Below are 22,397 nucleotides of genomic sequence, written 5' to 3'. Positions count from 1 at the left end.
GTGTTATAGCTTTCTGAAATGTTTTCCTCTGACTTAATAATAATGATGATATCTATGTTATTTCTCATATGTATGATTTTACTAAATGTATACATTTGTGCAGGCTTTATTGGGAAGATCGTACTTCAGATCCCTTTCTATCGACCTCATAGTGATCCATGGGTCATCTCTATGTCTCAGCTGAATCTGATTATTGGGCCTGCTCATCCCCAGGAATATGATGATGTATGGGAAAGAGAATCTGAGCGGAAGCAAAAGAAACAGCTTCTTAAAGCTTTGGAGGATAAATGGAAGGTAGTGAAGTATAGTTTTTAAAAACAAGTAGGTGTTTGTTTTTGGGGGGAATAAACTTAAATATGTTCTTTTATTTGTTCAGAGTGAGTGTGAGCAGAAGGGAGAGTCATACTGGTACTCTGTTACTGCTTCAGTGGTCACCAGAATAGTAGAGAATATTGAGGTAATATTTGCCAAGAGATATGTGGGATTCGTTTAGGTCTGTTGTAATTCGAATGCACTGAAGGTTTTCCCTCTGTGTGCAGCTGAAGATTCAAGGTGTGCATTTAAGGTTTGAGGACAACTTTTCCAACCCAGAAAAACCTTTTGCATTTGGTGTTTGTATTAAGAACGTATCAGCAAATAATCCTTCCAAAGAAATGGTGAGATTAACAGTAGATATTGAATATGCTAATAACAACAGCACACCAATGTTTATATAGTGGATTTCTCTGCTTACAGGCTCAGAAACTCATGCGTCAGAAGCAGCTGGAGATTGAAGAGTTCAGTGTGTACTGGGATACAAAATGCATCATGCTTGGGGATCTTCCTCCAGCTGAAATACAGGTGACAACTTTGTCATTTACTGTTTTTGTTTTACACAACAGTGAGTGTCAAGAATTATTATTATTTTAAAAACATTCCCCCTCGATGCATTTCACTCATTTGGCGCATTTCTCACATGTATGCAAAAGGAGACTATGACTGCATGTATGCAGAGCCGAGAGCATCAGTACATATTTGAGCCTGTCTGTGCTTCTGTGCTGCTGAGAAGGAATGCCTCGAAAGAGCCACTGCGATCTCGCAACACTCCACGGATTGAGGGTCAGGTGCAGCTGGAACCTCTCTCACTGCATCTCTCGCAGGTACAGTCATCTCAGCTAAGACTCGTCCAGAAATCCTCCACTGTAGCATAGAGTGCAAGCTTTTGTTTTAATAAGATGTAGATTTGTTTATTATCTACTATTTGTAATTTAGGTGCAAAAATTGATTAATTAAATTACAATCAAATTGTACATCTGTGTAAAAAAACTCTTTGTTTGAACAACAGGTTCAGTATCAGCAGATAATGGCATTTCTCAAAGAGCTTGCCCGAAGAGAGAGAGAGATGCTGTTTCGAAAATGGAGACCTAATGTCCCTATCTCAGGAAAGTGAGTCATGTTATGATAAAAAATATATAATACAGCATTCATGCATTATTTTTTTTTAATCTTCATGAATAAAGTCAACTGTTACAGTGATTATAATTGGCCCTTTATTATAGTTGCCACCAGTGGTGGATGTTTGCCATCAGTGCTAACTTGGACGAGATCAGGGAAAAGAGGAGGCGGAGGAACTGGGACTTTGCCCTTCAGCGAGCGCGCGATGCTCAGCTCTACATTAGCCTTTATAGCCAGAGGCTTAAGGGAGTTACTCTGAGTCCACAGGAGGAGGTAAAACACCCTCAATAGACTTATGGACTTAGAGGCTTGAAAGAATGATCTGTACAAAGCCATGAATCACTAACTAACTATTACAGCTTTGTGTTGTACAGCTTTGTATTTCTTATACATACATTGTGTTTACTCAAATGTGCTTAACATCAAGCGATTGATATAGTTGTGTAATTGTGATGTGCATTATGTGCTTATCTCGTAAACAGTGCGAGTTTGAGAGGATTGAAGATGAGCAGACCCTGGAGGAGTTGCAGAGTCTCAGGGAAATTGTTCATGACTCCTTCCGTAAACAGGAGGAAATTGCAGAGGTGATTTGTGTTGAAGTGTAAAGAGCATTAACCAAGGACAAGCCCTTGTCAGGCATAAAGTCTGTTTTGACATTTTACAAGAGTGACACGTTTATTGCATTGTCAGTGTTTACCTTAACTGTTGTCACAGTGGTTCATTCTAAATTACATTTTAATACACTAAAATATGTCTGTAAGGCGAAACGACTGTAAACTCTAAAAAAGGTTAAAACAGTTTCTGTGAACATTGTACACAGTGAAATACTGAAAATCTTTTATCAGCCAAAACACAAATTTTTACATCTTTTTACTGTAAAGAATACATTATTTCACTGTTAAATGCACAAACCATTAGGGGAAGTACAAGTGTCCAAGGACCGGGATGAGCTGAGACTCATTAGCGAGCTCCCAGCATGCCTTGCTTCTCCATATTTTCTGTGATTTTCAGAGTTTCTTTGTTTTTGCTCTGTCTTTGAGACTTTTTGATTTTGGGTTGCATTGGGGTGATTATTTTGTGTATTTGTGTTTCTGTGCATGTTGTGACGAGATGTATGTTGGTCAGGAAAGTTCACCATCAACCTGTGTTCCGAGTGTTGGAGTGTGGCACCCAGATACTGCACATTTCTTTGCTCCTTTTGGCAATAACTTCTTTTAAGGGCTGAATATAGGATGTGGTATGGCAATATCTAAGTACGGCTATATATGTAGCATGGTTATATCTCAGTCTCCATTCTCTCATTTGTCACAGTATTTACATGTTAATTTTATGGCAAAACAATGTTTCTCTTTTTTTAATGTAAATACTATGGGGTTTTTAAGGTGCATATCTGTTTGTTTGGTTTTTTTTTTTAAAGAAAAGTACTATAAAAAAAACGATTTTGAATGTAAAATTTACAATTGGCAAAAATAATACCATTATGTCCTTTACATTTTGACCGTATATTTTATGGAGAAATTTTGACAACTACAGCTGCCATTTTTTCACTGTACATTTTATGGATTTTTATTTTTACAGTATAAAACATCAGGTAGTTTTCGTCAGCTGTGGTCCTTTTGGGCCAGCCTTTTTATATATGATAATCAGTTTGATTTCCTTGCTTGAGCACACCTGGTCCAAAACTGCTTGTTTAAAAACTTTTGTTATGCTGGATCCTGCCCTGAAATTGAAGGGTCCCTAAAAAGCTTGATGTCTTGTTTGATGTAATCACCACTAGAAACAATTCTTACTCAGCAATTTCTCTGAAGATTTGACTTCAAATCATTCTTAATTACTTAGTTTAGTCCTTAACACTTTAACCATTCTGATTTAAATTATAAGTAATTATCTATTACTAATTGTTTTTTTTTCAGTAATTGGTTTCCATCTCTTTTCATTCAATTTACAGAGTATAAGAGAACCTATGTCAGAACCATCAGCCCCCTCTCCTCCCAGCTCTATTCCAAAGAGTGGCAGTTCAGGTATGATCCAGTATCTGCAGTCCTGGTTCCCAGGATGGGGTGGTTGGTATGGAAGTTCTGAGAGAGGGCCAGATGGACAGCCAGTGACAGATGACTTTATGCCAGGAAATACTCAGTGGGATATTCTGGGTGAGTGGTTGTGCTTTACAACAAATATACCAATTTACAATAAAAATAATCAGTGTTTATATATTTTATCATGCACTTGTTAGCAATTAGTAATGTTTCATTAGAATGGATAGCCTAAAAAATGTATATTTGCATGTATTTAAGGTTAACTGTTTTTATTATTTACAGCTGAAACAGAAGACCTTTTTGATCCTTTGGAAGACTCTCAAACTCTCAACACGTTTACCAGGAGAGATCACCTATTTGCACGCCTCAACTTCGTTCTTGAAAAGGCAGCTGTCACTCTTTTCCAGCAGGACAAATTGAATCCTTTGTCCAGTGAGAGTGGAGTGATTCAGTTGGAGTTTTCAGGTATAACGCATTATGTGCAAATTTCTGGTGGTGTTTTAGAGAGAAAACTGCATGGTCCAGTGTTTAAAATTTGTTCATGGTTTTTTTTGCAGGTGTTAAAATTGGTATTGAGTCTCTGCCCCGATCAGAGTCTTCTCTACTATCTGTGAAGCTTGGAGGGCTGTTTCTCAGAGACCTCACCACCCAAGGCTCTGTTTTCCCCGTGTTGGTTTCACCAAAACCAGTATGTTTTTTCCCCCTCAGTGATTGAAAATATACTGACATTTCAGCATTGTTTTCAAACCTCTTTACCCAAACCTTCCATTGTGGGAGTTCATATTCAATTTTATATTCAAATAGCTTTTTTTATTTATTTATTTATTTTTTTTAGGACAAGGTTGCTGTTGCAATCAGCCAGCCTTTTGGACAGAGTACTAGTGCCGACAAAAGCAACATCAGTGAGTGCCTCCTGCAGGGGGAAACAAATGTGTGGGATAATTAATTTAAAAAAAACTTTTGTTTACTGGACAATTTTCATCTTATGAGAGTGGACTTTCTCCACATTTGAAGCTTTAAAATAATGGGTGGTTATACTGTGTATTTTTTTCAGCTGCTGATAGGGAGTCCTGTGCACCCCCTGTCTTTGAGATGATTTATGAGCGTAACCCAATAAGGAGCAAATTTGAGAGGCGACTGGAGGTCAATACTAGCCCTCTCAATATCATCTACAATCCTCAGGCTATCAAGAAAGTGGCTGACTTTTTCTACAAGGGACGGGTACACACCTCAGGTTAGCAATTAATAACTAATTTGTTTCTCTATTGCTTTTTATTTATTAAATTGCACAAAGTGCATTTAATATTCTGGCGTTACTGTTTTTTTAGGGTTTGGATATCAGTCTGAGTTAGAAATAAGGGTGGCCGAAGCCGCAAGGAGACAGTACAACAAGCTTAAAATGCAGACAAAAGCTGAAATCCGGCAGACTATAGACCAGCTACTAGTTGGAGAGTTCATTGTAAGTTATAATACGTTGTTTTATAACTTGACACTACTGGTGATGTGTTGTATTGTTTAGTACAACATTTGTTTATTTGCAATTAAGGAGAATAGCAAGCGTTGGACAATGAAGTTGGATATATGTGCCCCTCAAGTTATTTTTCCAGATGATTTTCAGTCAGACGACCCCATGCTTGTGGTAGTTGATCTTGGTCGTATTCTACTTACCAATTCACAAGGTAACAATTTGTATTTTTAATTGTAAAATATAAAACTGTGCATTTGGTTTCATTTGTTGTCTATTCAAATAACTGTGACAATAGCTTATGTTTTGATGAATATTATTTACTGTGCTTACAGAGGATTCTAAGTCAAAGGCCTGTCAATTAGAAGATGAGTTAAGTGATGACGAATACCAGACTCCTTTAGCAACACCTCCTGGATCTCCTCCACCTGAACCAGAGACAGATTTTAAAGGGCAGGAGAAGGCTCCAGACCACTATAGTCTTAAAGCAGTAGATGGAGTGCAGTCGTATAGCAGGATTCTGTATGAGAAGTACTCCTTATCATTTAAAGATCTGCAGATCATGGTTGGTCGTTACAAAGACAACTGGAAACATCTGCAGGAGAGTGAAGTAGGGCCTACCCATGTAGTGGAGAAATTTAATGTGCTCTTGCAGCTAGAACAGAGGCTGCGTTACACATCGGACCCTCAGCTACCTGGGGCAGTCCTCTCAGGAACCTTACCAGACTTGAAAGTGCATATTAATCTGGAGAAGATGACAGCACTGAGAAGTTGCTTAGCCAGGCTGAGTAGTCCAGGTCCTGAAGAGAGCAAGGGTGAAAAGGGGGAAAGCATCAAATCACCTGATCCTATAATGCTCCGTCATGAAAAGATTTTTCAGAGGGAGGACAGTCACTGGAAGCTCCACGGGTCAGACAAAAATCTCACAAAAAGTGTGATGACCCTAGAACAACAAACACGGGAGGTTCTTGTTGAATCCAGGCTGCTTCTTGCAGAATTCAACATTAACTACATGCAGCTCGGTGTTGAAAGTGGAGGGCGGTATATATCTGTTCTGAAGGTGTTTGGTACAAATGCTCATTTTGTGAAGCGACCTTATGATGCTGAGGTTTCCCTCACAGTCCATGGCCTGCTCTTGGTAGATACTTTGCAAACATATGGCTCTGACTTTGACCTCCTAGTGGCATCCCATAAGCACCTTAGTTTTGATGTACCCACTGGCAGTCTAAGAGAAAGCCAGCCTACATCACCAGTTTCACAAGATGGGAATCCTTCAGATCTTTCAGAACTGGGACTACCTTTAGACAAAATTTCTCCACTGAGTTCATTTTTTAGAGATCAGGAGGCTCTCATTAAACTAGAATACCAGTTTGTCAGCTCTGACTGTCCCTCAATGAACTTGGATAGCTCGCTTCAAGTCACTACTATGCAGGTCAACAACTTGGATATTATTCTCAACCCTGAAACTATTGTAGAGCTGCTCAAATTTCTTCAGCAGTCATTTCCTAAGGAAGAAAACACATGGACTCCCTCAACACCACAGCCAACACCACTGCCCAATGGACAGGATCAAGATGACACCTATCAGTCTACTTTTGATCAGAATAAAGAACTAACGGTAGAGATCCATAGATTAAATTTGCTATTGTTGCGAACTGTTTCAACTGGAACAGTCTTAAGTGGGGAAAAGAGGGGCATGAAAATTGCCACAGCCAGCATTGGTGGAACAAAGGTCAATGTATCAATGGGGAGTCGTCTGGATGTCAATGGATCACTGGGATGCATTCAGCTTGTGGATTTGACACAAGAAGGTGGAAGAGGTCAGTTTGTGGTCAGTTTAGGAAATTTAGAAGATAACGCTACAAGTAACTCAGATTTAACTAATCGTACTTCTGAGGCTTTAAATTTCCACTTCTTGGAAAAATCCCAAGGAGAATGTTCTTTGGAGCTTCATATGGCATCATTACACTACAACCACTCAGCCAAGTTTTTGAAAGAACTCAGTCTTTCTGCTAATGAAGTAGAAGACAACTTTCGCTCCATGCTGAAAACTGCTGCTACCAAAGTATCAACTGTACTAGTGACCAAAACGGCAGAATACAGTGGAATGGTCTCTCTTTTTGAGACACCATCAAGGCGATCCAGATCACAGAGTCAAAGCAACTGGACACTAGGTGCATTTGAAGATGAAATGGATCTTACCAGTCCTAAGGATGAACCAGGCCTGGACTCCTTTCTGGTGAAACTTACTCTGAATGTCAGCATCGAGTCACCTGTTGTATCCATTCCTCGGAAACCAGGTCACCCGGAGCTTCTTGTTGGTCATTTAGGACGCATTTCCATTCAGAATTTTATTGCAGGGCAAGACACAGAGGGAGAGAAACTGCAGGTTGAAGTTAAGGATATAAGACTCTATTCCGTTAACACAAGCCACCTAGTCTTGAGAAAAGGACTTCGCCTTGACAGCAGCCCCAACTCTAGTCAGTCACCGTCTCACAACAGCACTGTCAACTTGGAGGAACCACAGTTTACACGCCATGACTTCTTTGAGTACCTTAGCCGTGGAAAAGGTAAGAATATTTATCTTTGTGATAGTTGTAGCACTGTTAGTATTCACATGTGAAAGAATGATTTTTGTTTAACTAGGTATGCTGTATATGTTGGCCAAGCTACATAATGGTGCTCATCAGTGGTGAATGGTTAATAGAGGGTGCTAAGGTGCCGCCATCCCTTGTGGATATATCATTTTTTACTTTATAATATAAACATTTTTCTATAATCATTAACTGCTTATTTGATTTATGATTATATTACAGAGGTAAAATAATGTGTAATATATAAAAATATGTTGAGAAAAAAAGCTTCATTTTCATGTATGTTACTATTGAGCATGCTGCAGTGGACAATATATCAGGTGCCCATGGTATGAGCACAGCCAATCAAAAATCGTTGCTGAGAGAAAATATACACGGAGCAACAAAACATTCAGCAGTTTCTAAACTAATGTCTCCGGTGCAATTCCTCTGTTTCCCAAAGCAGAGTCAGTCAGTGTTGGAGTAAAGACCTGACAGTTGCTGGTGATCACTCATGGCAGCGAGATATAACACTATAGAAATTCCTAAGGGTCTTATAAGTGTTTTGGCTAATATATCTCTATGTTTCTGAACCAGTCTGTGTTGTAACAATTCATATAACATGCCTTGTATCTGAGCATATTCGAGCCATAAATTATGATGCTATTAGGCTACGTTCACACAGCAGGTTTAAGTGGCCCCAGTCTGATTTTGTGGTCAAATCTGATTTTTGTTTTGTTCTGCTTTTCACACTGTCTCTATAATGTGACCTATATCTGATATCAGTCTGATCAGATCACGCTCCTAAACAGACCCGAATGCGCAAAGGATGATGCTTCAGATGCTGAGCAGAAGGAAATGTCAGTCTCTTTCACACAAAGCACTTTCATTTTTGAAATAAAAGAATGGGACAGGACTGGTGTTTCACATCACGACGCTTTTCTTTATTACAAATGAGCTCTATGTTAAAAACAGAGTATTAATTCAAGAGTGTAAAGAATGTTAAAATGGGATGATGTGAGCAAATGAGAGACAGGAACCTGGATTAAGGAGTTTATAGTTTTTATTGTTTCCAATATTTTTTACAAAATCAAAATGCATTGTCCTGGTCTTTTCCATGTCCTAAATACCTCAAATTAATATGAGGTAAGTGATCATTCTCAGCAGCCAGAGTGACATAAAAGTCACATGAATTTCTACTTTGCATTGCCACAGATCAGATATGGATCGGATCTCAATACCACATATGAAAGTGGCCCAAATCTGATTTTATAAAGTCAATTTGTGCTGTTCACACAGCCACACAAACACATATGTCACATATGACGAAACAGATCGGACTTGGGCCACTTCTACCTGCTGTGTGAATCTAGCTTTAGTCTGCTGATTTGTTTTTAATAACATTGAAAAATAACTGATTTTCACAGAGCTTAGGTGTCCTTTAACAACTCCATCTAGAATATCTTTCACCGGTCGCAACTTTTGCTTATTTGTAACTGGGTAAAGCCAAATTTTCACTGTGCGTCTGCCATATACGACATTGTATTCATGTTATCTTAAATTAAAATGGGACCCTTGCCAGCTGTGCAAGACGGGACAACTCTGCTCCAGCATGGAACGTTTCAAACAGGCCAAGTTGGAGTACACCCTTAAACGTCATCTTTCAATGCTAGCTTACTCTTGTAATGTTCTCTTCATCAGCCTTTCACATTTTAAAAGACACCACCATCCAGTGTACTCTTGAGAAGGTTCCCATTGATGAAGACAAGCAATTCAACTTTCTGTCATGTGATGAACCATACCAGAGTACAGGATTATTGAGAGTCGAAGGAAAATTTGTAAATGCTGTTCAGGTAAAATAATGAAAATTAAAAAAATTATTGTCATTTCATACTACTACTCTACTTTATATTAATTTTTGTTTGTTTTCTGATCTTTCAGGTTTGTCTTTGTAAGCCTGTATATGAACAGGTTTTACAGACACTAGATAATTTATCACTGATTGAGGAGCCAAAAGTAACTCCCAGTCAGCCACCAACTCCACCACCCCCTACACCATCCTCTACCAAACCACATCGCTTTCCTGATCCACAGGGTGGATTGTTTGCTTGTGACCCACCTCTTATTGCTTTGGCTTACTCTTCAATGTCATCCTCCCTTTCAACACCTCGCCCCCTCCAGAATTCCAGCCCTCCTCTCCAGCCTCCCTCTTTTACCCAGGTCAGAGCCACCTTCAAGGTCTCTGAACTCCAGGTGCAACTGAGTGCAGACCTGAGCCAAGGATCTCAAGGACTGGTCAGTCTACGTTTCCAAGACCTGGAAGGATACTTTGCCAAGGACCATCCTCATTCCTTGTCAGTTGAACTGGCCCTTCGCTCCCTGCTAATGGAAGATCTTCTGGAGCAAGATCCAGAGTCCAAGCACAAGAACCTCATGGTTTCCAGAGGTGCCCCCAAGCCATCTACATTCAGCCCTAAGGAATACCTTTCCCAGTCATGCCCATCATCAACAAATGCTCTGTACCCAGAAATGCCACGCTCTCTACCAGCTCAAATGGAGGAGGCTCAGAATGTTTTCCAATATTACCAGAGACATCCAAGTACTCCTGCATCAAGCCGGAAGACAAAGAAAGACCCAGACTGCCCCAGCACCCCTCCTCCATCGCCTTCTCGAAATACTCCATCTCCTCATCCTCCACCGGATTTTGATGACTCTTTGGTTCACATCAACATACTTTTGGTGGACAGACGGCACCCTGAATTTAAGACCCGTTATGGCAGTATTGGTCGGAGCATAGATGTAGATTTTAACTGCCTAGATATTCTCATCACATTGCAAACTTGGGTTGTCATCCTGGACTTCTTTGGAATTGGTTCTACTGCCAACAACCATGCCATGAAAGTGCCTAATTACACTCCTCAGCCCATGACAGGCCATGCTCTATACAACACTGCCTCCACTGATTTAGCAGACTTTGGCCCTGAAATGAATGAGGAGGAACCTGATGAGAATGTCAACACTAAAGTGGACTTAAAGGTATATAAATGGGCATTAATTGTGTAGGTGCATTTGTTCATGTCCTGTAAATATTGACTGAAATATTTATCTTCACCTATTTGCATTCAACAGGTTCATTCTCTGTCTCTAGTGCTGAATAAGAAGAGCAATGAGCTTGCTAAAGCTAGTGTCTCGAAATTGTTTACACACTTAGAAATGATTGGTGAGTAAGGATGTCTTTTTTATTTATAGTTAGTACGAAGTTAGTGACACCTGGCATTTATTTTAATTTTGAATGATTATATTTTAGATGGAGATCTTGCCTTACAAGGAAGCCTGGGCAGTCTTTTACTGAGTGATTTGACCCCTCATGGTGACCTGTACAGGGAGCGCTTCACAACACGTGGTGGAGAAGCACTCGTCTTTAACATTTATAAGTAAAAAAATGTTACTTATTATACCACAGCATAATTCATGCCAATTTGTGTATTAGGAACTGCTGATCTCTAATGTATTTGCAGATATGGACAGCCAGACCCTTTTCTAGAACGTCAGTGTGATATAAAGATGTCTCTGCAGATGGCCTCAGTGCAGTATGTTCACACACAGCGTTTCCAGACTGAAGTTGTGGCTTTCATTCAACATTTCACCCAGTTACAGGATGTTCTAGGCAGGCAGAGAGCAGCTGTTGAAGGCCAGGCAGTAAGTAGGCAGTTTTCTGTCCTTGTTTGTTTAATGTTAAACTTTGGACAGGATATATTCGAATGATAACTTCTCAGTGTTTATTTTTGTAACGTGACATGTTGATCTGTGGGTGATATATTACTGAAATTTCCATAGCTAGGTAATGCACAGTCATATGAAAATATTTTAACCACCTTGTTGTTTCTATACTCCCTGTGCATTTTCCCAGCTCCACTCAGGAGTTACACTTACACTACACTCAAGAGAACTTTGTAGTTCCATTTGGTGCACTACATACTTTATTTGCTCCTTTCAACTTTATTATTGAGCTATACATTCTGAACGGCAAAATTCCAAAATACACAGGAAGAGTCCTTACTTATTATATATGTAATTCATAATACATTAATTTAGTAGACTAGTAGTAAAAGAAAAATGACATACCCTCAATCTTTAAACCTTCTTTTTTTATTAGTAAAAAACCTTATTATTCCCTTAGTCACACTTCCAAAATCATCTTCTAACAGTAGTTTCACCATGAACTACAGCTGGGCAATGTGAACTAAAAAAAATCATATCCCAATATATTTTAGCTGAATGGCAATATGCGATATTATATACATTGTGAAAAATAATGTGCAAAAATGTTTTATGAACATTTTATAAATAGAACTTTGTGTTATCTCAACCTCATCTCTCAATATTCAAATGAAAATCAAATGTCCATGTTTAAATATGTTTAAGACAAAGTCTTAATCTTTCCCATTGGGAAAAAAAAATTCAAAAAGCAAAGCTAAACAAACAATGTCAGGAAAAAAAAATTATTTATCAAAATAAAGACTGAAGTACATGACAAATTACTTTATTAATTTACAGACCTACAGTATAGTCTGTAATAACTTGCTTTTAAGAACAGTGTAAAGGCTTTGGCTATGTGCTCCCAGTGTGGTTTTCTGTGTCTTTTGCTCATCTGCAAAAACACACTTTTAATCTCCCAATTTTCAACAAAATGGATAGTCACCCTCAAATATGGCTCACAGGGTGCGACTTGATGATATATCTGTCGTCAAGGCAAAATGTTTTACTCTCATGAGCTGGTTGGAAAGGCCAAGCAAGTTTATTTATAGGGCACCTTTCATACAAGAGCAAATCAAAGTGTATTACAGAATAAAACAATTAAATTAAAAGCAAGAATAAAAATCATAAAAGTCCATTAAAACAATTAAAATAGTGCAGTAAAAGAAATACATAAAAAGAGTAAAAGAAAACATGATAGAAATTATTCAAACCATTTAAAATGATATAATAAAAGAAAAGAACTGAAGTGCCGTTAATAAAATGTGCAGAGTATTTTAAACCGGGCTGTAAGCCTGTTCAAACAGGAATGTTTTCAGTCTTGATTTAAAAGTGTCTAAAATCAGGGCTCTTCTAATATTCTCAGTTAACTGGTTCCATTTAAGAGCAGCATAGTAGCTAACCACTGCTTCTCCATGTTTAGTTTTCACTTGAGGCAGGACTAACTGACTAGATCCTAAAGATTTGATAGCTCTGCTTGGCTCATATCTCTATGGCAGATCTGATAAATATGCTGGTCCTACACCATTTAAGACATTTATAGACCAGTAATAACACCTTAAAATCTATTCTGTAACAGACTGGTATCCAGTGTAAGGATGGGGGTGATGTCATCTCTTCTTTTGCTCCTAGTGAGACCTCTGGCCAGTTAAGAGACCATTACAGTAATCAACCCTGCTAGAAATAAAACCATGGATAAGTTTTTCCAGGTCTGGTTTAGTCAGAAAATCTCTAATCTTACTGACAGCCCATAGTTTTGTAGAATCTGGCCGAAGCATGTATTTTGTAGAATAAAGACGAATCATGTATAAATGAAATAAAACCCTGGGGACACCACAGGGCACTGGCATGTTCTCCAAAATATTATTTTCTATTTCTACAAAGTAGTTCTTGCCTTGCAGGTATGAAACAAACCTCTTTAGGGCTGTTCCTGAGAGTCCAACCCAGTTTGCGAGTTTATCTATAAGAAACTTATGGTCAGTGGTAACAAAGGCAGCACTGAGGTGAAGAAGTAATAGAAAAAATACCCTTTCCAGCCTCAGTATTTAAGCGAATGTCATTAATTACCTTAATCAGAGTAGTCTCAGTGCTGTGATAAGACCGGAACCTGGACTGGAATTTGTCTAGGCTGCTATTTAAGGACAAGAAGCTAGTGATTTGCCTGAAAAAATATTTTTTCAATGATTTTGTCAATAAACGGTAAATTAGAAAATTGGTCTGCAGTTACTTATCTGAGATGATTCTACATTTTTTGTTTTTTTTTTAGAAGAGGCTTTACAACCGCAGTTTTTAATGAGCTCGGGAAGACCCCCGACATGAGTAAGGAGTAAGTCTGGTGCTATAGTGTGAAACACACTCTTTAAAAATTTGGCTGGTAGTGTGTCAAGACTGCAAGTGGATGGTTTGAGATGACTAACTGTGTCAATTAAAATTTCATTATTAATTTGTGTGCAGTCCATCTCTACTTAAAGAACAAGAACGTCACTTCCCAAAGATCAAGTTAAAGTTGTCAATGAAGTTCAGTTCATCTGATCTGCAGCTTTTCTGTAGCCATGTGTTTAATTGCAGTAACCTTAACCTAGTAACCATTAAGTTCAGGGACTGTGATGTTTAGCTCACATTGCACTATGAGTTTTGGGTTTGTTACCCCATTAACAGTGTCATCTCCAAAGATCAGGGTGTCTGCTGTAAGTTTGTTAGGGTGTTGTGACCAGCTGACACTTCTGGTACTTTCTGTGTTGTGTTCACCGCTTTTGTGATTCTTATGAAGGGCATGCAGTGGTTTAAATCTGTTTTTCAGCTGGGCCTGTCTAACTTAAATGTACATGTTAGGCAGCGCTTCTCATGCAAAGAAATTATGACTAGGCAATTGGTACTGTGGGTCAAGAGTTTTAATCAGCCTTTGAAGCCCTCTTGCTCTGCTGTTGAGACAGGGAGCATACCTTTTGCTATGTAGTAAACTACCTCCTTAGTAATACGACACCACTTCGTACTTTTCTTTTCATAAAGCACAGCGTTAGCTAATGAAGCTTGCAATGCTGTCTGAACTGGTTTAGGTGAACTGGGACATGAAGGCTTCAGAACAGTACCTCGGAGTTCAGCTTCTTCGTACAGAAGTTTGTGCTGCTGTTGTAAATGGTGAAATAGGCTGGTAGTACTAGCGCATTTTGATACTACCTCCTTTTGGTATTCCCTGCATGTAGTCAGCTTCTGCTCCTCATCTGAATCCAAACCATTTCCTTATAACCAAACCGCTGTTCTTCTTTCAGGGCTGTGAGCAGAGCAAAGCAGACAAGCAGAGCAGAGCACAGACTCATAGTGAGAGAACAGAATTGCTCTGTACAAGATTTAGACATAGACCAATTAAAAAACTTCAAAGATCAATATAAACAATATAACCTCACTCCCTATCCCGCTCTGCTCTATCCAAATATATTTTAATATATCGATATACCACCAAGCCCTACCATCAGCACAGTTCCTTGTTGTAATGATAGGCAGTGTTGCTCAGTAACTGTTTGAAAGTTGTCAGTTGTAGAAGCACTTACTACATCACTTTCCCTGCTGAGAGGAGGTTACACAGGGAGTTGTCAGCTCCCATTTCTGTCAGTTAATAGACCCTGAGCTCTGTCTGCCCATGCTGTAATCTCCTTTCACATGCACCAGACAAGGGATCTGAAGTGTCTCATTAGCATACTCACAACTTAAGTTCTTAATTGGATGACTATATTAGAAGCAGTGTTCTATCTATTGCTGCTACTTAATTTTAGTGGTTCTTCAGTTGTGGGTTCTGCAGCTAGGCGGCTCTTGGCTGTTTAATGTGCAGGAATATGTATAAATATTATAATATATATACATATATATATATATATATATATATATATATATATATATAATTTACATCAAGCCCATTGAATGTCTGGAACGGTGGTCTCTAGTTCTGTTTATATTTTCAGTTTACGTTAATTCAAAACATTTCACTTGGTTGTATGGAATTCTTTCTTCTTGGGTAAAGAATGACATAAACATGAAAACCATGCTTAGAAGTTTTTTAAAATTAAGATTTTCTGCCACACCATTTATATTTCAATCTGTTGAAATAGACCTGGTCTGCATTTCTCATTAGCTTTATGTTAGCTTTTGGTAGCTGTCAGAAACATCATGTCTCATTAGGAGTGTCAGGAAAAAAAAATCATTGGATAAGTCATACTTTGGTTTGGCTTTGAAAATCTTGTGTTCTAATAGTCTTTTGTGCAGTGAGATTTGTTTGTCATATGATGCAGTTTTCACAAAGTGTTATTTGCCATACTTGGGGTGAGCAGTATTTTTCCTATTATTTGCTGTCAGATATGTAAAATGTTGGTATTGATAATAGAAGTCTAATTTGGTGCTGTTAATTCCACTTCTCCAATAGGTGCATGAGCGTCCACAGCGAGCCTCTCGCATGCTTTTAGACATTGAGGCAGGAGCCCCTGTCCTCCTGATTCCAGAAAGCTCCCGCTCAAAACGCCTCATAGTGGCCAACTTAGGCCAGCTAAAAGTGCGCAACAGATTCCTGCCTGCAGGCACCCATGGCACCTTCTCTCTCAGAGACAAGGTAGAGAAACTTACCATGGCACATACCTTTTTCCCCTCTCTGGTGAGTCCTGCCATCCCACATGCACATACTGTTATGCATCATTCCGTACCCGTAGGATACATCCCAGGAGCATTTTCTCTTTGCTTGGTGAAATGAGAGAGTGCTATATATGGGAAGCTCTTTTAAAGCTCCAGACTCCTACAAACAAAGCTTTGATGAAAGCGCTCCATGGATGAAGGTCCAGCCCAGTCACTGTGCATGTTTATAAGATCTTTTTGATGCATTATTTAAGTTTATGTATTCATTTGTAAGCAACCACTTACCATATTATACATTTGTTTCTGAAGAATTTGATTTTGCATGCTAATTCATACAAGGATCCCTCCCACTATAAGGTATTAGTCATTGGTGGTTTTAAATTTTGAAGTATTTCTTTTTCACTGCATATTCCTGTTAAGATTTTCATTGTTTTAGTAACATGCAGCCAAATAGGGGTGGCCAATAACATGTTATTTATTCTTAATGTAAAAATTGTGACATTGAGCAAGTCTATTTTTCTTACAATAAAGTGAAATACTTAAGAAGAGAGCATTTTTAACCCTGTGAAATGGAATTTTAGATTTTTTGCAATATTGGCCACCCCTACAGCCACATGCATCTTTAATTCTAATGTGCTACTTTGAGCACAGTGACAGTTTTAAAGCACCTGTGCATGTAAAGCATGGACTTCATTTGTCTTCTTCATTTGTCTTTTAGATCAATACTGAACTTTGGAAGATATTTTTGGTTACTGAACAATATCCCAGTTGTACTGATGGATGCTCTTGTCTTTGTTATAGGACCAGGTGATCAATGCCCACTCTAATTCTAATTCTTCAAAAGCAAATAAGGATACTTTAGCAGACAAAATCAAATCCTCCTGCACTTCGACTTCCTCTGGCTTCACCCTTGGCAGACCCCAGCCAGCTGGAGGATGCATCGACGATGCAAATATGCCTTTATGCCCAGGTTAGTAATTATAAAATGACTTTGTTGCATATATGTGACATCTGAAAATCTCACAAAAAATATTCTTTATTGAATAGTCAGGGTCTATAGATTAGTTACCATGTGAGTTTGTTTTTGTAGAGAATCATGTGTGTCTGCTGGACTGCATTGCCTTGGATCTGGAGGAGATGGATTTATTTGCTGCAGAGCGACTACCCTGTGAACCATGGGATGGAGGAGGGAAACACATGGACACTGACTTGGTGTTCACTTCTTATTCAGTGCGGAGAACAGGAGGCAGTCTACTGAAGGAGCGCTGCCGTCTCAGACTTAAAGTGGAGCGTAACCTAGACAAGTAAGTAGAGTTGATCAAGAAATATTAAAAAGAATATTAATATGCAATAAAGTTAATAACATTTTAAATTTGGCAAGTTTTAAGAAATTTAACCTCAGAATCATAAATATATTATATTTAATTTATTATACTGTAAAATGTACAAATGTTTGCAAAAGATGATATACTCTAGTGCAGTATTTTTTTCAGTAATTGTTGTGTTTTAAACACAAGTCAGCACAGGAGAAACCAGAATTTATCCTGTAATTGATAATACCCATGCTCAGTTAGGTTATGTTCATTAATGTTCAGATTATTTTAGAGATATTAAGATATCACATTATATATAACATTTTTTATTTTCTTTTTGACTCATTAACATTATCAACCTCTATGTTTCAGGGAGCTGAGTCATGCAGTTCCAGATATGTCCATTCATGGCAGCCTGTCATCTGTGCACTGTTCCTTGGACCTTGAAAGGTACCAGCTAATTCGTGGCCTGCTGGAGCACAACCTGGGAGAGCCTGTGGAGGAGTTCCTCAGACCCTACAACCTACAGGATCCTAGTAGTTATGTAAGGACCTTAGTGTAGTCTTTCATTTGATAAATATAAATGTACATGATATGAGTATGGTGTTATATTTTGCACTTCTGTTCATTAAAGTAACTGCAAATGAAATATCTAAATGTACAAGGCTTTGCTTTTGTGTTGGAAATTATGTTAGGGCTAACCCTAGCCATTGAATTTCATTGTGAAATGTGCAGCTGTTTATGTTATTTTATTATTTTTTAGATGATAAGTCAGTGCCTGCTTTGCAATATGGTAAATGTGATGTTTAATCCTTGATGTACTACTGATGGTGAAAAAGTTTCTCAGCAGGCTCATTTAAAATGCATTTGTCATTGACAGACGGTGCTGAGTGGTGACGTTTATACAGGCCTTTCTCTATTAGTTGACATGATGAATGTCAGCCTGGAGTTGCTTGATGGACCTAAATACACTGGACATAAACAGTCTTTAGCCAGGTATGTATGTATGTTTATATTTACTAACTTAATTACTTTCAAGGGACTTACTTTAAAATATACAGAAAATATAAAGTATTGTATTTTTCCTCCATTAGGTTTGACTTTATGAAATCCAAGTTGCTATTTGAGAGTTTTTCCAATGGGTCCAAGTCTGTGAACTTGGTGTCTCATTCACTCCTGGCCTATGATACACGCAACAGTGGGTCCAGCAGTGCCACAAAGGGCAAGCACAATGTATTCAACTGTATTCTGCAACCCTCTAGAACCGGCAGTAACCGGGCCTCCCTGCAGTTAGAGCTGCATTACAGGTGCTTTTATTAACATAAAAAGACAATGTTTTATTATTTGCAATAGGCAGCAGAATATTTTAGATATCTATTCCGATTTGTCATCTTCAAATACACATGGTTAATTAGGCCCCATCTGACAACTTCTAATGTGCCTGTGTTGTAGATCTACTCGGGACTCCTCATGTTTCACTGTTGTCCTGAATAACTTGCGAGTGTTCCTGATCTTTGACTGGCTTCAGCTTGTCAGGGACTTCCTGCAAATGCCAGTGGAAAAAGGGGCTGCACCTACACGTCAGCGCTGGCCCAGCGGCAGTAGTGACCCAGGGACCACAGGTGCCGTCATGCCCAAAACTGTCAAGAGTGGGGTTGTTACAAAACGCTCTACTGTTCCTGTCACCCAAGACAAATATCTGGAGGTTAAGCTCAATGTGACGGGTAAATATTCCAGGAAGCTGGTCTCTTTGGTAAAGCTTTTTTGATATGGCTTGTTAATTTTTTTCATGGGAACTGAGTGGGTAACTTGTTTACTTTTCTGTCTAGGGACGGAGTTTGTAGTTGTGGAAGACTCCTCATGTTTGGATACTAATGCTATCATTCTGAAGGGCACCACTGTTCTCACATACAAGCCTCGCCTTCTGGATCGACCTTTCTCTGGCAGCTTGGCTGGCATTGAGGTGAACCATTTAGATTTAGACTGTAACTGTTAAGATAGCAAATTGATCTATTCTTGTATGCATTGCAATTCTTTTGTTCACTTCAACCTAATGGGATATATAGCGTACATCTGAATTTCACTTTCTATGAAATAAACCCTCTGCTATGCATAATATTACAGTCACAAATAGTCACATATGTATACAAACAGCTTTTTTTTTAACAAATTCCTTACTGTTTGTTATGTACAAAAGAAAAGCCTAGAAATGTTCATGATTAAATTACTATATAAATCTAAAAAATAATAGAGGAGTGTCTGGAGATTCCCACCTCAAGTTATTGCTTGTTTTTAACAGTTCCTTTATCTCCCTTTTCAGGTGTTCTCGTGTTGTCTAGGCAGTGAACAAGAGACCGCTCTGTCCATCATTGATCCTGTCAACGTGCAAGTGGAATTATGTGGTAGTCCTACATACCAGAGCAGCTCAGGGCTATTGGATGCATTCAACATTGAAGACTTTCCTCCTTTGCTTGAGGTTAAAATATACTTAATTGGCACAAAAAGGAGTGTTCTGTACCTTGTATCTGTTCCCCCTCTTACATTTTTTCTTGGTCTTAAATGTCTGTGTTGCCACAGATCCAGTTTCCTGCTCTGGATATCCGACTTTCCTACAATGACGTACAGCTCTTCCTAGCCATTGCCAAGTCCATCCCTACAGGTTCTCCTAGTATTGCTGACCCTGACACTGCCCCCCAAGAAGCCCCATCCACTGCAAGCCCAGACTCTTCCTTCAAACCAAAAGACAGTTTCAGGCATCGTACAGAGGCTCTCTTAGGTAGAACCCACAGATCTTAGTGTGAATTCTGTATCTTGCATCTTTAAATTTGATAGTGGCTGTAGATGCAAATAAATGTATGAATATATAATGATTATGTTTTCAGAAAGTCAGCTGTCACATTTACATGACCTAGGATTCAGGAAGGAAGACTGCAGACGGGCTCTTATTCACTGCAGAGGTAACAGCAAATGATTTTTTGATTACAAGTAGTGAAGTTAATACATAGAACTGACTTATTAAATTTCAAGGAAGTAGGGTGATAGATAAGCTGGGGGTATATTAAAGTAAGTGTGTGTCTGTGTGCATACGTGCACCTGGGCATGGTGCTGCAGGTCAACTGGATCAGGCTGCCACATGGCTACTGGAAAATGCAGAGACCATATGTGGAAGGAGCAGGGCCAACTCTGATTCAGCCTCCCACTCCGCTCCCCCTCTCTCTGGGGTGGAGGTCAAAGCTGAGAGCGTGTGCATCTGCTTCATTGATGACTGCTTAGACTGTGATGTTCCCCTGGCTGAGCTCACCTTCTCACGTAAGATTACTCTTAATGGGATGTTAAAGCTTTGAACTTGGAGTATTGTCTGATTAGATTTTTTTGTATGTAGATTTCACATCTTTTATGTGAAAATACTACTTTGCCCTTCATTTTCTGTCATATCTTAAGCAATTGGCAATACAGCAAAGTACAGTAAAATCATGCCTGAAAAAAAGAAACATTTGCTGCATGTGTGTGGATGTGTATCAAGTTATGCAATCTATAATTTCTATATTTATGTGCAAAGTTAGGGAATTATGTCAGGGAAAGCCATCTTATGGTGCTTTTTCACTGCATGGAATTGGCTTGACTGGCTTTTCCCTGGTTGCTTTTTTACTAGCACAGCGAAAATGGAGGCAGTGACATAGCAGAACCCCGTCTGTAACGGAAACAACAGGCTTCAAAAACCACAACTGTGACTGTAGTGTTTTGTTCGTTTTTTTTTTTTTTCGGCTCCTTTGGACTTATACAATCGGCTTGTTTGTGCTGAAGGTTTGCATTTTGTTTTCACTGACAAGTCTTTCTGGCCAGTCAGCACTCTGCTTCCTTCGTACCAGGCATGAACAGGGGGCCGTTAGTAGATTTGGTTAGAGGAAATGCATAAGTGCCAAGCCGATTGGACTTGAGTAGGTTCCTTGCAGCGGAAAAGCACCATTTAGCAAACAGTATATTTAAGTGTTTTATATACAACCTACAAAAACCATATAAAGCATGTCCTACTTTAATAAAATGTGAGTTATCATCATCAGACAATATTATATACTCACTGTTGTGTTTTTGTTTGGCTTTTTTTCCAAGTTCAGTTATCTGAGAACTTTTTCTGAGACTAGTAATCCTAAAAAAGCACAATTGGTACTCTGGGCAGAACATACAAACCGGATTCCAAAAAAGTTGGGACACTAAACAAATTGTGAATAAAAACTGAATGCAATGATGTGGAGCTGCCAACATCTAATATTTTATTCAGAATAGAACACAAAAGTTTTAACTGAGAGAATTTATCATTTTAAGGGAAAAATATGTTGTTTCAAAATTTCATGGCGTCAACAAATCCCAAAAAAGTTGGGACACGGCCATTTTTTACCACTGTGTGGCACCCCCCCCCCTTCTTCTTACAACACTCAACAGACGTCTGGGGACAGAGGAGACCAGTTTCTCAAGTTTAGAAATAGGAATGCTCTCCCATTCATGTCTAATACAGGCCTCTAACTGTTCAATCGTCTTGGCCCTTCTTTGTCGCACCTTCCTCTTTATGATGCGCCAAATGTTCTCTATAGGTGAACGATCTGGACTGCAGGCTGGTCATTTCAGTACCCGGATCCTTCTCCTACGTAGCCATGATGATGTGATTTCTGCAGAATGTGGTCTGGCATTATCTTGTTGAAAAATGCAGGGTCTTCTCTGAAAGTGATGACGTCTAGATGGGAGCATATGTTGTTCTAGAACCTGAAAATAGTTCTCTGCATTAATGGTGCCTTTCCAGACATGCAAGCTGCCCATGCCACAAACACTCATGCAACCCCATACCATCAGTGATGCAGGCTTGTGAACGAAGCGTTGATAACAACTTGGGTTATCCTTGTCCTCTCTGGTCCGGATGACATGGCGTCCCAGTGTTCCATAAAGAACTTCAAATCGTGACTCATCTGACCACAGAACAGTCTTCCATTTTGCCACACTCCATTTTAAAAGACCCCTGGCCCAGTGCAAATGTCTGAGCTTGTGGAGCTTGCTTAGAAATGGCTTCCTCTTTGCACTGTAGAGTTTCAGCTGGCAACGGCGGATGGCACGGTGGATTGTGTTCACTGACAATGCTTTCTGGAAGTATTCCTGAGCCCATTCTGTTATTTCCTTGACAGTGGCGTTCCTGTTTGAGGTGCAGTGACGTTTA

At 39.0% G+C, this 22,397-nt stretch overlaps 1 protein-coding gene across 2 annotated transcripts in view; it reads left to right on the top strand.

Moving 5' to 3' along the window:
* vps13d (vacuolar protein sorting 13 homolog D) overlaps nt 1–22,397 on the top strand; it is a 49,467-nt gene that overhangs the window by 2,132 nt on the left and 24,938 nt on the right. For both annotated transcript variants that reach the window (XM_066672084.1, XM_066672085.1), the window contains 33 exons: nt 104–294; nt 377–457; nt 540–656; nt 736–840; nt 969–1,139; nt 1,325–1,425; nt 1,539–1,707; nt 1,917–2,018; nt 3,383–3,584; nt 3,753–3,935; nt 4,028–4,158; nt 4,306–4,372; nt 4,525–4,704; nt 4,799–4,929; nt 5,017–5,149; nt 5,271–7,505; nt 9,210–9,361; nt 9,450–10,544; nt 10,638–10,728; nt 10,816–10,942; nt 11,027–11,207; nt 15,679–15,861; nt 16,683–16,851; nt 16,972–17,185; nt 17,567–17,738; nt 18,075–18,190; nt 18,289–18,501; nt 18,647–18,918; nt 19,024–19,157; nt 19,515–19,670; nt 19,772–19,970; nt 20,077–20,151; nt 20,306–20,503. In XM_066672084.1, coding sequence (XP_066528181.1) covers nt 104–294; nt 377–457; nt 540–656; nt 736–840; nt 969–1,139; nt 1,325–1,425; nt 1,539–1,707; nt 1,917–2,018; nt 3,383–3,584; nt 3,753–3,935; nt 4,028–4,158; nt 4,306–4,372; nt 4,525–4,704; nt 4,799–4,929; nt 5,017–5,149; nt 5,271–7,505; nt 9,210–9,361; nt 9,450–10,544; nt 10,638–10,728; nt 10,816–10,942; nt 11,027–11,207; nt 15,679–15,861; nt 16,683–16,851; nt 16,972–17,185; nt 17,567–17,738; nt 18,075–18,190; nt 18,289–18,501; nt 18,647–18,918; nt 19,024–19,157; nt 19,515–19,670; nt 19,772–19,970; nt 20,077–20,151; nt 20,306–20,503 — 8,046 coding nt within the window. The remainder of the gene's footprint in view (nt 1–103; nt 295–376; nt 458–539; nt 657–735; nt 841–968; nt 1,140–1,324; nt 1,426–1,538; nt 1,708–1,916; nt 2,019–3,382; nt 3,585–3,752; nt 3,936–4,027; nt 4,159–4,305; nt 4,373–4,524; nt 4,705–4,798; nt 4,930–5,016; nt 5,150–5,270; nt 7,506–9,209; nt 9,362–9,449; nt 10,545–10,637; nt 10,729–10,815; nt 10,943–11,026; nt 11,208–15,678; nt 15,862–16,682; nt 16,852–16,971; nt 17,186–17,566; nt 17,739–18,074; nt 18,191–18,288; nt 18,502–18,646; nt 18,919–19,023; nt 19,158–19,514; nt 19,671–19,771; nt 19,971–20,076; nt 20,152–20,305; nt 20,504–22,397) is intronic.

Source organism: Hoplias malabaricus, chromosome 5, assembly GCF_029633855.1.
Source record: "Hoplias malabaricus isolate fHopMal1 chromosome 5, fHopMal1.hap1, whole genome shotgun sequence".
NCBI lineage: Eukaryota > Metazoa > Chordata > Actinopteri > Characiformes > Erythrinidae > Hoplias > Hoplias malabaricus.
This window is presented reverse-complemented; position numbering and strand designations above follow the sequence as displayed.